General features: G+C 38.2%; 1 protein-coding gene across 1 annotated transcript; it reads left to right on the top strand.

Annotated features, from left to right (window-relative positions):
- The first annotated feature begins 5,284 nt into the window (after nt 1–5,284).
- Nucleotides 5,285–14,162, top strand: eif5 (eukaryotic translation initiation factor 5). The gene is made up of 12 exons (XM_067417083.1): nt 5,285–5,412; nt 5,670–5,899; nt 6,413–6,692; nt 6,768–6,849; nt 6,936–7,108; nt 10,203–10,314; nt 10,529–10,650; nt 10,765–10,926; nt 11,031–11,192; nt 13,036–13,200; nt 13,505–13,645; nt 13,798–14,162. Exons 3-12 carry the CDS (start codon nt 6,621–6,623, stop codon nt 13,894–13,896), a joined length of 1,290 nt encoding a protein of 429 aa, XP_067273184.1. The 5' UTR covers nt 5,285–5,412; nt 5,670–5,899; nt 6,413–6,620; the 3' UTR covers nt 13,897–14,162.
- The last annotated feature ends 190 nt before the right edge of the window (nt 14,163–14,352 follow it).

Below are 14,352 nucleotides of genomic sequence, written 5' to 3'. Positions count from 1 at the left end.
TTTTTTAAATAAATCAAAATTATTTTGATCACATTTGTCCAGCTATTATTACTACATTAGCAAAATACAAAATAGTTTACTGCTTATTCAAACTGCTTAATTGAAATGAGCTGAAGCAACACAATAGCTATACATTTTGTCCAAACTTAATTTGATTGTGTTCAATCCACTTAAATATAAATCAAATTGAAGTTTACTTAATCCGTTTCTGTTGAGATTACATTAATGATTTTTGCTGCATTTATTGAAACTGGGCGGAGCTTGTTAGTTCTCGGCATGCTAAATCAAGAGAGAGTAAATGTTATTTTTTAGGTTATTTTATGTATTTTTGAGCAAGACGAGAAAGGGGGAGACTTGGTTGTGTTTAATATTCAATTATGTTGGAATTATTAGAACAATTTAAATTACAGTGGGTTACCAGAGAAGAGTGGAGCATTTGCTTATGCTGTGTATAAAAGTATAGATTAAGGTCTATACTGGATTAAAGCATCATGGTGAATTCATAAATTCATTATTAATGATTTAACTTCAAAACAAGGGGTCAGATTTGCAATGTACTCATATATTTGCCTTTTTGTTGCTGTAAAAACACATTATAATTTAATTATTAATTAGGGCTAAAACCAGACACAAGACCATCACTTAATCTGATGAAGGCTGAGAAATGTTTTTGTGTACTCTATGTTAGAAATGTAAGATATTTTCTTTGTGCAAGAAAGACAAAAGCTTTTGTCACTGTCCCTTACAACATTAAACCATTTGAACCCTAAAAATGCCACAGGTAATCCTGTGGACACACACTGGCTGTTTTTCCTCTGCATTCCTCTCCACTGGCGTACATCATGATGTGCTCATCCAGGAATCTTTTGTTCCGGTAGTTTGTAAACACATCCAGAGAATTCACTGTGTGTGTGTCATCCACTGTCCCAGGCTATCATTTTTTGCTTCCGAAAGCAGAATATGTAAGGAGAGGTAAATCATAAAAAAACATCATTCTTGGACATAAATGTCGTGATTAATCCATCCAAAATCCAAAAGTTTGTGTTTAAATAATATAGTGTGTATAATAAGTATACATAAATACACCTGCATATATATTTCAGAAAAAATTATATATATATATATATATATATATATATATATATATATATATATATATATATATATATATATATATATACACACACACACAAATTACAAGTAGGCTATATAGGCTACAAATATTTCTATAATATATACATGAACATTTACATCTTTATAAAAGAGTGACTTTATCTTGTATCCAGACATATTTGACAGGGATTATATAATGTGATGCCCAACAGGAATTACCCAATGAGCAGGGCTCGACATTAACGCCTGTTTTTTTTTTTTTTTTTGTTTTTTTTTTTTTTAACCCCTGCCCCCGTATATTATAATATATAATGTGATATAATGACTTAACAGTAACAAGGTTGTGCTGTTGAGGCTTGTGCAGCCTCTCGAGGAGAAACCGAAAACAAATGTGCGCCTCTCACACAAAAAACACAGTTAACATAACTTATACAGTTAAAGTTTTTATATTTATAACAGTTAAGCAACATCACACGACCAAGAGTGCTGTTTTCCAGAATACAATCACGACTAAAAATGACATTTCATATTTTCATATTTATTACATATTTCATATGACAGTTCCATAAACATTTAAAGGGGGGTGAAATGCTGTTTGATGCATACTGAGCTTTTTACACTGTTAAAAACTCAAGGTTTCAAAAACTAATGTTGGACGTTTGATGGAGTATTTCTGTGTCAAAAATACTCCTTCCGGTTTCTCACAAGTTTCGGAGAGTTTTTTTCGAGTATGGGTCCGCTTGACGTTGATAGAGTGGAAGGTCCTTGTATGGGCCGTACGGGCTCTTCTCCCGGTAGCGCGCGCGTGTGACTAGAGCGAGAGAGGAAATGCACGCCCCATCAACAATGCTCTCAGTTGCAGATCCACTCGTCCGTGAACACTTATGTCGTTATAGTCCGCGCCGCACTCCACTTTATTCCTATGAGTGACATCAAGCGACTTCAACACTCAGCACAGCATTCTGGGAAAGCAGCGCTGCATTTGAACCGATTTGAACGCAGAAATGACGGAAAGCTTCACAACATTGCGGATCTCCACGGTCACTGCTGTTACAGGACTTCACCAAATCATACCAAAGAAGTGTGTTTTTGACGGAGCGGTCCCAGCGATAAAGGTTCGGTCCTGCTTTGGAAGCAGCCGGTGAGTAAGGGTGCGTTCACACTTGTCATGTTTGGTTCGATTAAAACGAACCCTGGTGCGATTGCTCGGTTAGTGCGGTTCATTTGGACATATGTGAACGCTGCCATCCGAACCCTGGTGCGCACCAAACAAGCGGACCGAGACCGCTAAAAAGATGGGTCTCGGTCCGCTTCCAAACGAACTCTGGTGCGGTTCGATTGATATATGAACGCAACACGGACCAAAGACATGTAAACGAACCAAAAACCGGACGTAATATCACAAGATGCTACGCATAGTCAGCTGATTTGACGACGCGGAAAGATCGGTGTATCCAAAATGAGTAACGTTAACGTTAGAGGGCAAACGTGGAGCAACGAGGAGGTGCCTAATCAATATTTGGTCAGACGAGCGTGTTTCGAAAATGCTAGAAAAAATGCACAAAAAGCATACCTGGTTTTTCTCATGAAATGTTGCCCATACAGACGACAGAACGGCCGTCTCTTTTGCATAAGAGATGCCGATGCTCGTCTCTTTTCTGCACAACGGAGGAAATCCTGCTGCTGTTTTGAATGTTTTGAACATTTTATGAGCTCTTCATGAGTTCTCAGCCGGTAAAAATAATGCCATATTTAAACTCATAAAATGACGGTGTGTAATCCAGCACACAGCATTGTTTTGAATGTTAGGTAAGCAAACTCCTGCGTCATGTAAGCCGACCAATCAGGTTGTGAGTGTCCCCCTGTGCCTTTGGTTCGGTAACTTTAGGTTCGCTTTTAAAAATGCCAGTGTGAACGTTATGCGGACCAGGACTATATGTTTTGTTTTTGTTTTTTGGTCCGGACCAAACGAACCAAACTAACCGAACTACAAGTGTGAACGCACCCTAAAACTGCTTCAAATGTCTGTGCTGTTGGCTATCGTCGCGTGAGTAAACATCAGTAAACGACACGATCGCATGCTTCGTCATTAAAATGCGTTTAACGGTTAGTCCATTGTTGTTCTATGCATAACGTTACACTAGTCTGACGTGCAAAACCGTTTTGCTTGCTACTGCTAGGTTTAGTCGCATACAATAGTCCATAAACCGAATCATGTCCTCATAAACTGAGAGTAAACACACACAAATGTTGACAGCCCACTAAATACAGTACATACCTCAGAGAGACGGACGTCCTGCTGTTGTTGCTCCTCCTGTTCAATTTATTTCAGCCTCCCGATCTGATTCTGGATCATATCTGTATTAGCTGAGATTGATAGCCATGGGTTTCTCCACGCTTGAGGACGTCACCACTTTGTGCGTGCTCGTCATTCTTTAGCTCCGCCCACACGATACGCCTCCAGGCGCTCGTTTTTTTCCGGAAAGACTCGGTAAAGCCTATATTTCTTTTATAAATATAATAAAACTAAAGACTTTTCGGAGATATGAAGGATGCAATACTACTCTATAGGTACTCAAGATTGACATGAGATTGACTGAAACTGAGTGCCCCCCCCCCCCCCCCCTATAATTGACATTAAGTCAATCACCATCAGCCATATCACCCTGTAGCCCAAGACTGGTTTCCCACTGAAGCTAAGCAGGGCCGAGCCTGGTCAGAACCTGGATGGGAGACCAACTGGGAAAACCAGGTAGCTGCTGGTAGAGGTGTTAGTGAGGCCAGCAGGGGGCGCTCACCCTGTGGCCTGTGTGGGTCCTAACACCCCAGTGTAGTGATGGGGACACTATACTGACAAAAGAGCACCGTCTTTCAGATGAGATGTTAAACCGAGGTCCAGACTCTCTGTGGTCATTAAAAATCCCAGGATGTCTTTCGGAAAAAGAGTAGGGGTGTAACCCCGGCATCCTGGCCAAATTTGCCCATTGGCCCCTGTCCATCATGGGCTCCTAATAATCCCCATATCCTGATTGGCTTCATCACTCGGTCTCCTCTCCACCAATCAGCTGGTGTGTGGTGAGCGTTCTGGCGCAATATGGCTGCCGTCGCATCATCCAGGTGGATGCTGCACATTGGTGGTGGTTGAGGAGATTTCCCCCCTTCTATGTAAAGCGCTTTGAGTGCCTTGAAAAGCGCTATATAAATCGAACGCATTATTATTATAATCACATTTTAGATGCAATATTTACTGTTTTTGTTCTATTTCAGCAGCGAAAATATTTCCAATCAAAGATCACAACAGAACCATAATGCATCTTACAACAGTGTGTTACTGAATGATTCAGTGTTTTGAATGAATCGGTTGAATCAAAGATTCAATGACCTGTTTATAAACGTTTGAATGAATGACTCACTCATTAAGACAGTCACCTGCTACCACCATAGACTTGTGAAAAATGTCTACCACACTACCTGTGGTTTAGTTTCATGTTTAAACATTCTTTCCAACATTTCTTATTTGTTTGTATATAAAAAATATTTAAAACATTCTCATAACATTATTTAATGCTGTGGATTTTTTTTCAGTGTAAATTATTTAATTTGATTGGTGACACCCTATCGTGTCTTATTCTAGTTTAATTTATAGATCACATGTAAAAAATATAAAATGAACGCTGAAGCATAGTATATATTTAATACGATTATGGAAAAGATGGCCTTCATAAAAGGTAAAAATGTCGCTAATATGCTAATTTAAATATGTCAAAGCATATTGAACAATGCTGAGAAGAATATTGCTTTAGAAGAAATTATATTTTCACACACAAATATACACATACACACACACACACACACACACACACGCAATCTTTTTTTTTTCTGGACAAGCACATTTTTTACTTGGACAAGTGAATGACAGATTGTCTGAAGGACAAGCCCATAAAAAGGCTTGTCGAGCAATTTGAACAGTTTTTACACTATTATTACACAAGAACAAAGCAGAGAGTTTACGCATTAAATATATCTGTAAATACCACGAAGCTGCATTTTATGTATAAAACATAATCTAAAGTAATTAGTTATGTACCACAAACGAGATCTTTCCCAATCAGCAAGTAACAGCCCAATATGATTGATAGCTAAATTTGACAAATCAAATAGAATCGAGTGAGACGGCAGCCAATCAAAACAGCCGTTTAAGGGGGTGGGGCGGGGTTAGTTTTTAGCCGAGTTAAGTCACGAGTCACGAGGTTTTATGTGCTCATTGTGGTTTAGCATACGGGCGAAAGCGTGCGAGAGGTGAGTAAAACTTCACGGAAACATTTCGGTCTATTCATTAAGGAGTTCTTTTGAATAAGAAAGTATTCTACTTTTGGCTCATTGTATACATATATTCGGACTCTGACTTGAGGAGCTAACTGCGTGTTAGGTTTCGGCTTAAGCTGCCATATGTTAGCTGGCTAGCTCTGATACGTCAGTCACGTTAGTAACGTACACAACTGCGTTATTATGTTGCTAGTTGTATAGTTTTGCTCATGAGTGCGGTTTTATTCTAGGTCCCCTGTATTGAGGGTGTCGTGAGATTTCTCTCCAGGGTTTATCACTCTGCTCCGCAAGGTGTAACCCAGTCAGGCACCGCCGTGCCGACCACAAACTAGCGTTTCCAACTAAACTGACCAACTCAAACCAGTAGTTCACCTCTTCCCAGGGCGACCAGCGGTGTGTTTATGTCTTTGTTTTGCGAAAACGGTGAGTACCTGGACGACAGGAGCTACGGATGGGAAAGGTACGTTGATTTTTATTTTATTTTATTTATTTTATTTCTAGTGTTTTCCCCTCTCGTGTGCGCGTGCATTCTCGCGATAGTTGGTTTGCTTAATCTGCTCTGTTCGCGCATCAATCTTAATGTTGCATATTGCACCGAATAAAATGGCGTCCTCCTATGGTGTGACGCACTCTGCAGCATGGTGTTGCTCAACAGAGGCCTGTTTGGGGTTTCATCCATCAGCGTGCTACTAAATGTTGCACCGAATGTCAGGCTCTGCTCTTGACCTGACCATGCCACTGTTTACTATTCTAAATGGCAGCATTGAGCTGTTTCTAAAGTGTTACACAGGACCCCAGTATCTCAATGACAGGTGGTCCTAATAGATAACAAGTCAATCTTATAGAGAATGGGCACACCTCGATTCATATGTCTGCTGTTTTTGATACCAGGGTGGTAATGGTGCCAAACTGTTTGATGATGCCTAATGTTTTTTGCTCATAATCCTCATTCTCGGATTGTTCCTTTTCGCAGTGCTATAGTGCAGCTGACGGAACCTGCTTGGGGGGAACTTAGTCAACGAGCTCGAAGCCTGGAGCCTCAGTGGCCGTACCCTTTTCATGTCAGAGACAAAGTACTCTTGCAGTTGTTTATGTCATCCCCTCCTCTCCAAACAGAAGATACTAATAATTGCCAATTCAAGATCTTCTCGTCTTGCTGATAAACCATACGGGAAGCCAAAATGTCCATCAATGTCAACCGCAGCGTGTCAGACCAGTTCTACCGCTATAAAATGCCCCGTCTCATCGCAAAGGTGGGTGTTAAATGGTGTGTTTTATATGATTTTACGTTAAATATACAACCTAAACCTTGTTTCTATTTCTCACAGGTGGAAGGCAAGGGGAATGGAATTAAAACCGTCATAGTCAACATGGTTGATGTTGCCAAAGCTCTGAATAGGCCTCCGACATGTGAGCATTGAAATTCAAAAGCTGTTTTACTGTATTTTTATAAAAGTAGATTTTTCATTCTGCATTATACTGTAACCTCTGTTTAGATCCCACTAAATTCTTTGGGTGTGAGTTGGGAGCTCAAACCCAGTTCGATTCCAAGAATGACCGCTACATCGTCAATGGATCTCATGAGGCAAACAAACTGCAAGACATGCTAGATGGATTCATTCGCAAGTTTGTGCTGTGTCCCGAGTGCGACAATCCTGAAACTGATTTGGTAAATACATTCTCCATTTTTCCATATAAGACTTTTATAGGTAATAGATACTTAGAGAGGTCATGGTCAGTGAGACTATTGATGAACGGGTGCATTCTAGACAAAAATGTGCCCTTGATGCCCAGTTGAACTGGATGCCCTTTATGTTTGTTTCCATGTTGCTGAGTATGTAGGTCTCTGTGTGGTCACGCATGTAGGGATTGTTTTGCAGGTATACACAGAGAAATGTAGCTGTGTCATTAGCCCTATACAGGTCACCTTCAGTCTCTCATTGTTACATTATTCAGTCTCTTGTTTTCAGTTGCCAAAACCAACTAGCCAATGACAAGGAGGGCTTATCTTAAAGAGTTAGTTTACCCAAAAATGATACTCGTCCTCATGTTGTTCATATAACCATTAAAATAATTAAAATAAGCAATGCATTACTTAGGTAAATCCAACAGTATTTAGGTATAGAAATTGAATAAAAAGAGTAAAATAACCCACTTCACTGTATAAATGAAATGTAACGAATATGACTGTTTATGAAATAATTTGAAACAATTTATATTTGTTAAAGATACAAAAGTCATTGGTGACAGACAGCTGTGGGTACATTAGGCTGCTGTCCCTTTAAGACAAATGCACAGACCTAATATAATAATAATAATAATACTTTATTCATAAAGCACTTTACATTTTAAAGAGTCTCAGTGCTACAAAGAGAGGAAAAAAATAAAATTACGCAGAGCAATTAAGAATTAAGTTAAAAATCAACACACGTACACAAAAAAGTAAACACAGCAATTTTAACATTGAAAGACTGTCTAAACAGGTACGTTTTTAGTCCCGTTTTAAAAACATCAGTCGTTTGTGGAGCCCTTAGATGTTCAGGAAGGAAACCGTATGCAAATTATAAGCTTTCACTTTAGGATAGGTAACCTAAATCGCATGTGTTCTGAACCAGGAGCAGCTGGCCCAGATGGATGGTCCTGCATATGTGCACATCGCAATATAAATGCTAAAACAATATATCGTGCATCCCTAGTTTGACGTGCCTAATGTTTCATGTAGTGTTGTCACAATACCAAAATTATGACTTTGATACGATACCAGACTAAAATACCTCGATACCGATACTAAATCGATACCACAGCCAAAAAACAAACAAAACAGATATTATAACAGAACTTATTATTCATTGTTTTATCTTTTTTAAACTAAAAATCCACTTGGCCAGCATGTTCCTGCCCTGGTTTTTGGCAACTCCTCCTCTTATTGCTATAATAACTACATCCCAGTGTGAACATCCTTACAGAGATCACATTATCAATCATGTTATCATTCACTAACCTTTCACTTCTGAACCGGTTGGGATGACCAAAATCTTATTTTATGATATTAGTCATTTTTTTAATTGTAATCTTATAATTATAATATAGATTTTTAATTGTATCTGTTTTTAAAAATAAGTAAAAAATGCAAATTACAAACAATATGACAAACAGTGCTTTATTTTTCAGCTACATTAGGTCTATTTAGCAGTAGGCTAGTAAGTCAAGAACAAAATTAAATAATCAAATATAAAACTGCTTACTTGGTCTTCACTCTATAAGTTAACTATACACTGATTCTTAATAAATATATTTTAGTTATTTAGCCAAAAATGTGGTGGTTTTCTATTTTTCATTGTTTGATTAACATTAATCACACAGAATCTTAGGTCTGGTTTAAATCTTATTACCTCAGTTGTAGGCTACACGTTCACTAAAGACATATCCGACTGTGTTTACCTGAATACTCGCCAGACCATGCATTTTTGACCATTCAAACCCAAATAATAATCCGTGAAAGAAGTGAATGGCGATTGTATGTTTGTTGTCTGAAAGGCGTGTGCTTCAGGTTAGAGTTCGGTAGCGCGAGCATGTCCTGCACCAGGCTTTCTTTTTCATCATATTTCTGTTGCTGTGCGTATATATTTAATCCTACTACTTCCAATGTTTAGTGAACGGTGGAAGCAGAGCTCTGTGCACACGTCCTGACTGATCTGCTGTCATACATCCATGCAAATTAAGAAATGCAGCTCATATTAGCGCTGCCCTCTTAAAGTACCAGTACTAATAAAAATAACCATATCGTACCGTTTGTAATAGCAGGGTATCGCAATACTTTTCTAGTACCGGTATATCGTGCAACACTAGTTTCATGTGTATTGCATAGCTCATTTTTGGGACATTTGGATTGTGCAGTTCCCCAACAGCAGCTACTGTGTCCTCATTTTTTACTAGTTTCACTCGCATCATCAAACTAATGGATAGCAGATAATAAACTGTATCTTTAAAGCATTTTTGAAAATGTGTCCATATACTGCTCGGCCCTATGTGGTGCACATCAAATATGGTAAATAAAGTTTAAACTTGTTTGATGCAGCAGAACCAGTAAGGGGTTTTTTTGCATATCAAGTATAGTTGAGCTTCTGTTTGCCATATTCAATGTGTATGTGCGTTGATAATTGTATATTTATAAATTAAATCCTAAATTAAATCTGTCGTTGAGCTTTTTTGAAGTGTCAAAGTTTTAGTAGCAAGTACTTTCAATGGAGGGACAGAATTAGAATTCAGAACAAAAACTATTTCAAGTGAGCAATGTGCTTTTTTTTTCTCTGCAGTGCAGCACTGTTTGACTTGAGTTTTTGCATAGTCTCAACTGGCCTGTTTTCTGTTTCATGCAGCAGTCTGTCTTTATAGTCTGTCTTTATTTATATATATATATATATATATATATATATATATATATATATATATATATATATATATATATATATATATATATATATATATATATATATATATATATATATATATATATATATGAGGCCTGAGTGCTGTCTTATGAACTTACCTTGTCTTAAGACAGCACTCAGGCCTATACCTGTATACGGGGAGAAGCATACATTATGGCAACAAACTTTCTTTTTTTTTTGTGCAGGTTTCCTGTACAGGAAGCTTGATGTTAAGCAGTGATGAATTTGCCTCAGATTTCTAGCTGGATTGATTGTTGCACAGATTGTTTATCAGGGTCCTTAATGTTGCTTTAATGTTCTTGTCATTTGTAGCACATTAATCCCAAGAAGCAGACCATTGGAAACTCCTGCAAGGCTTGTGGGTACCGAGGCATGTTGGACACGAGACACAAACTCTGCACCTTCATTCTCAAGAATCCACCTGGTAAATATAGACTATAAAGAGATGGTGAATTGAGATTTTGAATCTTAAACTGTCCTTACTGTCATTTTCTTTCTTTCATAATACTTTTGTTTTCACATGAAACCGAAGAAAGGCCTTTCAGTTTCTGAAGTATTTTGTTCTCTGTATATGCTTGTAAGCAGTATTGTAAAACAGTGTCTATTTTGTATTGATTGGATGTTCATAAACCTTTCAGAGAATGAAAGTGGATCTGTGAAAAAAGAGAAGGAAAAGAAGAACCGTAAGAAAGACAAAGAGAATGGCTCAAGTGGTGGAGAAGCTGGGAACCATAATGACATAGATGCCCCTGAAGCTGTGGTAAGTGCTGCTTTAAGATCATCTCTTGATGAACCTCTGTCAGCCTAACCAGAGGAGTTAAATGTGATTTTTTTTTTTTTTTGATTTAAAAAAAAAAAAAAATCATCGTGGCAGGATGGGGATGATGATGATGAAGACTGGGCTGAGGAGACCACAGAGGAGGCCCAGCGGCGCAGGATGGAGGAGATCAGCGAGCACGCCAAAGGTCTCACGCTCACTGAAGACTTGGAAAAACCCTTGGAGGAGAGGGTCAACATATTTTACAACTTCGTAAAGGTGTTTGTCTTTACATCTTAATGGACATTTTGAAAGAAAGAAAGATGCTCTTTATATATAGACATTTCTTATTCAGCTCCAACCTTTTTGTTTCTGCTTCTCAGGAAAAGAGGGACAGTGGAGCGATTGACACTGCAGATAAAGAGGTCTTGGCTGAAGCTGAAAGGCTTGACGTGAAGGCCATGGGTCCCTTGATCCTGAGCGAGCTGCTCTTTGATGAAAACATCCGCGAACAGATCAAAAAGTACAAGCGTCACTTCCTCAGGGTATGTCCTGACATCTATTAGTGTTTTTAACATTTAAACAATCAATTTACATGTTTTTCCAGGTTTCTTTTCTAACTCAGTTCAATAATTAGTGTCCGACTGATTTTACCGGCCTAGTTTGATATCGCCGGCAAGTTCTGTTTAACCAATGTGTCGGAGAACTTTCTCCTTTATGTCTTTTTAGTGTCAAGTTCCTTTGACAGTTAAACATTTTGTTGGACTGGAACTTTTGATGTTGCTAGAAAACGAACAAACCAACGTTTCGGAAGTGGGACTTTTATTTTGACAGTGCTTAGACTGGCACATACCGCTCCCATTCTTCGTCTTGGCATACAGTCACTGTTTTAACAGTTGTAATTCGTTTTTATAGAAATGTTAAACTAATAAAATAAACGGTATACGATTATAGCGTTTGCCTTTATTTGGTAACAAAGGCAAAGACTGTAATATTTACTTTAGCATTCAGAAAATATGCATTTATATAATTTACATACATCTTTGAATATGTAATCCGGTTGCTAATATACACACACAATGTGGTGTAATACTACAAAAAAATGTTATACTTTTTCTCCATACCAAAAGTATCCAGACTCCAGATGGCCAGACAGTGATTCGTCTTTTATAATTCGTTAAAATATTAAAGGTCCCGTTTTTCGTGTGTTTTTGAAGCCTTGATTGTGTTTACAGTGTGCAATATAACATGAGTTCATGTTTCGCGTGTAAAAAAAAAAGTATTTTTCACACAATTTACTTATCTTTACACCGCTGTTTTCTCTGTCCTAAAAACGGCCTGATGATTTCCTTGTTCTATGAAGTCCCTCCTTTAGAAATGCATAACAAATTCTGATTGGGCCAGCGCTTCCCGTGTTGTGATTGGACAGCAGCTTAGCGCACTTTCCCCGGAAAGGTCCTGCCTCTTACCATAACGGGGAGATGCAAGCACTGAATGCGCGCTCTTCTCCACGTGGGAGAGCAACAAGACCACGCCCCCTATTTTGCGTGTTCTTGTGGGCGGAGGGTTAGTCAACAAACGGTTCTAGTGACGTCATTACAGAAGGAAGTGCAGGGGTGTAGTCCAAACTGGCCGTTCGCTGTAGGCTTTGAAAGGGAACTTCTGTTAAATAAAATATCTCGCTTGGCATTGAACTTTGAGCTTTATAATTTTACAGGTATTATTTATGCTCTAACAGCAACATTACACACTAACTAAAGTTTGAAAGATGGAATTGCGAAGAATGGGGCCTATAATGTCTGTAACGCTGTGACCATAGAGAATGTTGTGTAGACTTGTTTAACTTTTTTAAATGTTTGATGTTTAATATAAAAAAATAGCGCTCATAAACAGGCATCAATGGCATTCTCAAGTGAAACTATTTGAGGCTTGGACCCAGAAACGGCGTTCCTTACGTTTGACTTAACAAGCGTATAATTATTGTTTCACAAACCTTGCAGACTTTGTTGAATCCAGCTGTGAGATCTTCTGAAATGCCTTCATGAATGGTTTATTCTGAGCATAAATTCTAAATTAAAATTGCCTACCTAATATATCCATGTTGTCCAAGATGGGAAACCCTGGTTGTAATTCAAAGAATTATCTGGATAAGTGACTTATCTGGATTTTTATTGGTTTTAGCTTATTTTATGTATATTTTAAATCACCCTGATTTAGAATGATTTTAAACTGTAACTATTGATAACTTGCATGCTATTAGTTGCACTACAACCACAACAACAGTCTTTCTATATTTGTGTTAAAATGCACTATTGCTGCGTTTGCAAATAAGTCATTCTAGCTTTATGCACTGTAGTAAATGTAAGATGTTTACATTTCTGCCCACAGTTCTGCCACAACAATAAGAAAGCTCAGAAGTATCTGCTGGGTGGCTTTGAGTGCCTGGTGAAGCTACATCAGACTCAGCTCTTACCCAGAGTCCCCATTATACTCAAAGACCTGTATGACGCAGACATGCTGGAGGAAGATGTCATACTTGCATGGGCTGAAAAGGTAACCTGCCAAACCCAACACTTGACTTCCTAGAATCTGTCATGAACAGATGCCAAACATCTGATCTTAGTAGCTTAGGTAAATGTACTGAAAGTTACTGAAACCACAAGTAAATGTAGCCATGGACATTATGATGCGGTCGGTTGCCAGGCAACCCTTGAAGGATCTGTCAGTTTAGCTTGTGTCTAAGGGGGTTATGTGGTAACATCTGTGCCTTGCATGCTGATAGCTGCAACCGTACTTGACTTAACTAGTCCTTTGTTCATGAGTATAAGCCTGTTTGTGATTTTTGTTTTTGCCATAGGTGTCTAAGAAGTACGTCTCTAAAGAGTTGGCTAAAGAGATTCATGCCAAGGCAGAGCCCTTTATTAAATGGCTCAAAGAGGCAGAGGAGGAGAGTGAGGGCAGTGAGGAAGAGGAAGATGACGACGAGGACAATGTTGAGGTAAAAAAAAGCTACATTACATAAACTAATAAATCCTGGTTATGAAAGGTTTTTTTTTTTTAGAAAGATTGTTATATGAAATGTAGTACTTGTTAGTTACTTGATTTAACATTGCTGGATGGCTCATTTGCTCAAATATCCATTTTCCCTAGGTGGTGTATTCCTCCTCTGCCCGTGAGCTAAAAATGGAGACCACAAAACCTGAGAAGGCAGAGCATGAGGAGGAGGACATTGATATTGATGCCATTTAAAGATAAAACCAAAAAGCTTCAGTTGCCTCTTCCATATTGCTCGGCTTGTTTTTGTCAGAAGCATGACTTTTCACCTCCTTTGGCCTTTTCTTCAGCTCAAGGCCTGGGTTAGCGCTCTGCTGAAAGCCACTTATTTTAGTCTTCTCACCAGCTCTATTGATGAATTGTTGCTGTTGTTTGTATGCATGAGTTTCTTAGATTCTAGAGCATAAAATGCACATGAGTTCCCCTTGTATTTTTGCAACTATTAAAGATTTGCTTGTGAATTCCACTGTGTACTAGTTGTCTTTGTTGCTACTAATGTTCATATTTGACATATATAAAATATAGCCTACCAATCAAAAGCTCAGAGTATTTTTGTTGTTGAGAAACACTTATGCAGCAAAACTGGAAACCCAAAAAAGGTTTCAAATAAATGTTTTTTAAAAATTAATTGTTTTACTTTATATAAATACT

Source organism: Pseudorasbora parva, chromosome 15, assembly GCF_024679245.1.
Source record: "Pseudorasbora parva isolate DD20220531a chromosome 15, ASM2467924v1, whole genome shotgun sequence".
Classification (NCBI taxonomy): domain Eukaryota; kingdom Metazoa; phylum Chordata; class Actinopteri; order Cypriniformes; family Gobionidae; genus Pseudorasbora; species Pseudorasbora parva.
This window is presented reverse-complemented; position numbering and strand designations above follow the sequence as displayed.

What these genes read in the sequence shown, in the direction of transcription:
- eif5 (XM_067417083.1), top strand. Translation starts at nt 6,621, where the DNA reads ATGTCCATCAATGTCAACCGCAGCGTGTCAGACCAGTTCTACCGCTAT. An exon ending in TCTGAATAGGCCTCCGACAT is followed by an intron (nt 6,850 to 6,935) that starts GTGAGCATTGAA and finishes ACCTCTGTTTAG; the next exon opens with ATCCCACTAAATTCTTTGGG. An exon ending in TACTTGCATGGGCTGAAAAG is followed by an intron (nt 13,201 to 13,504) that starts GTAACCTGCCAA and finishes TTTTTGCCATAG; the next exon opens with GTGTCTAAGAAGTACGTCTC.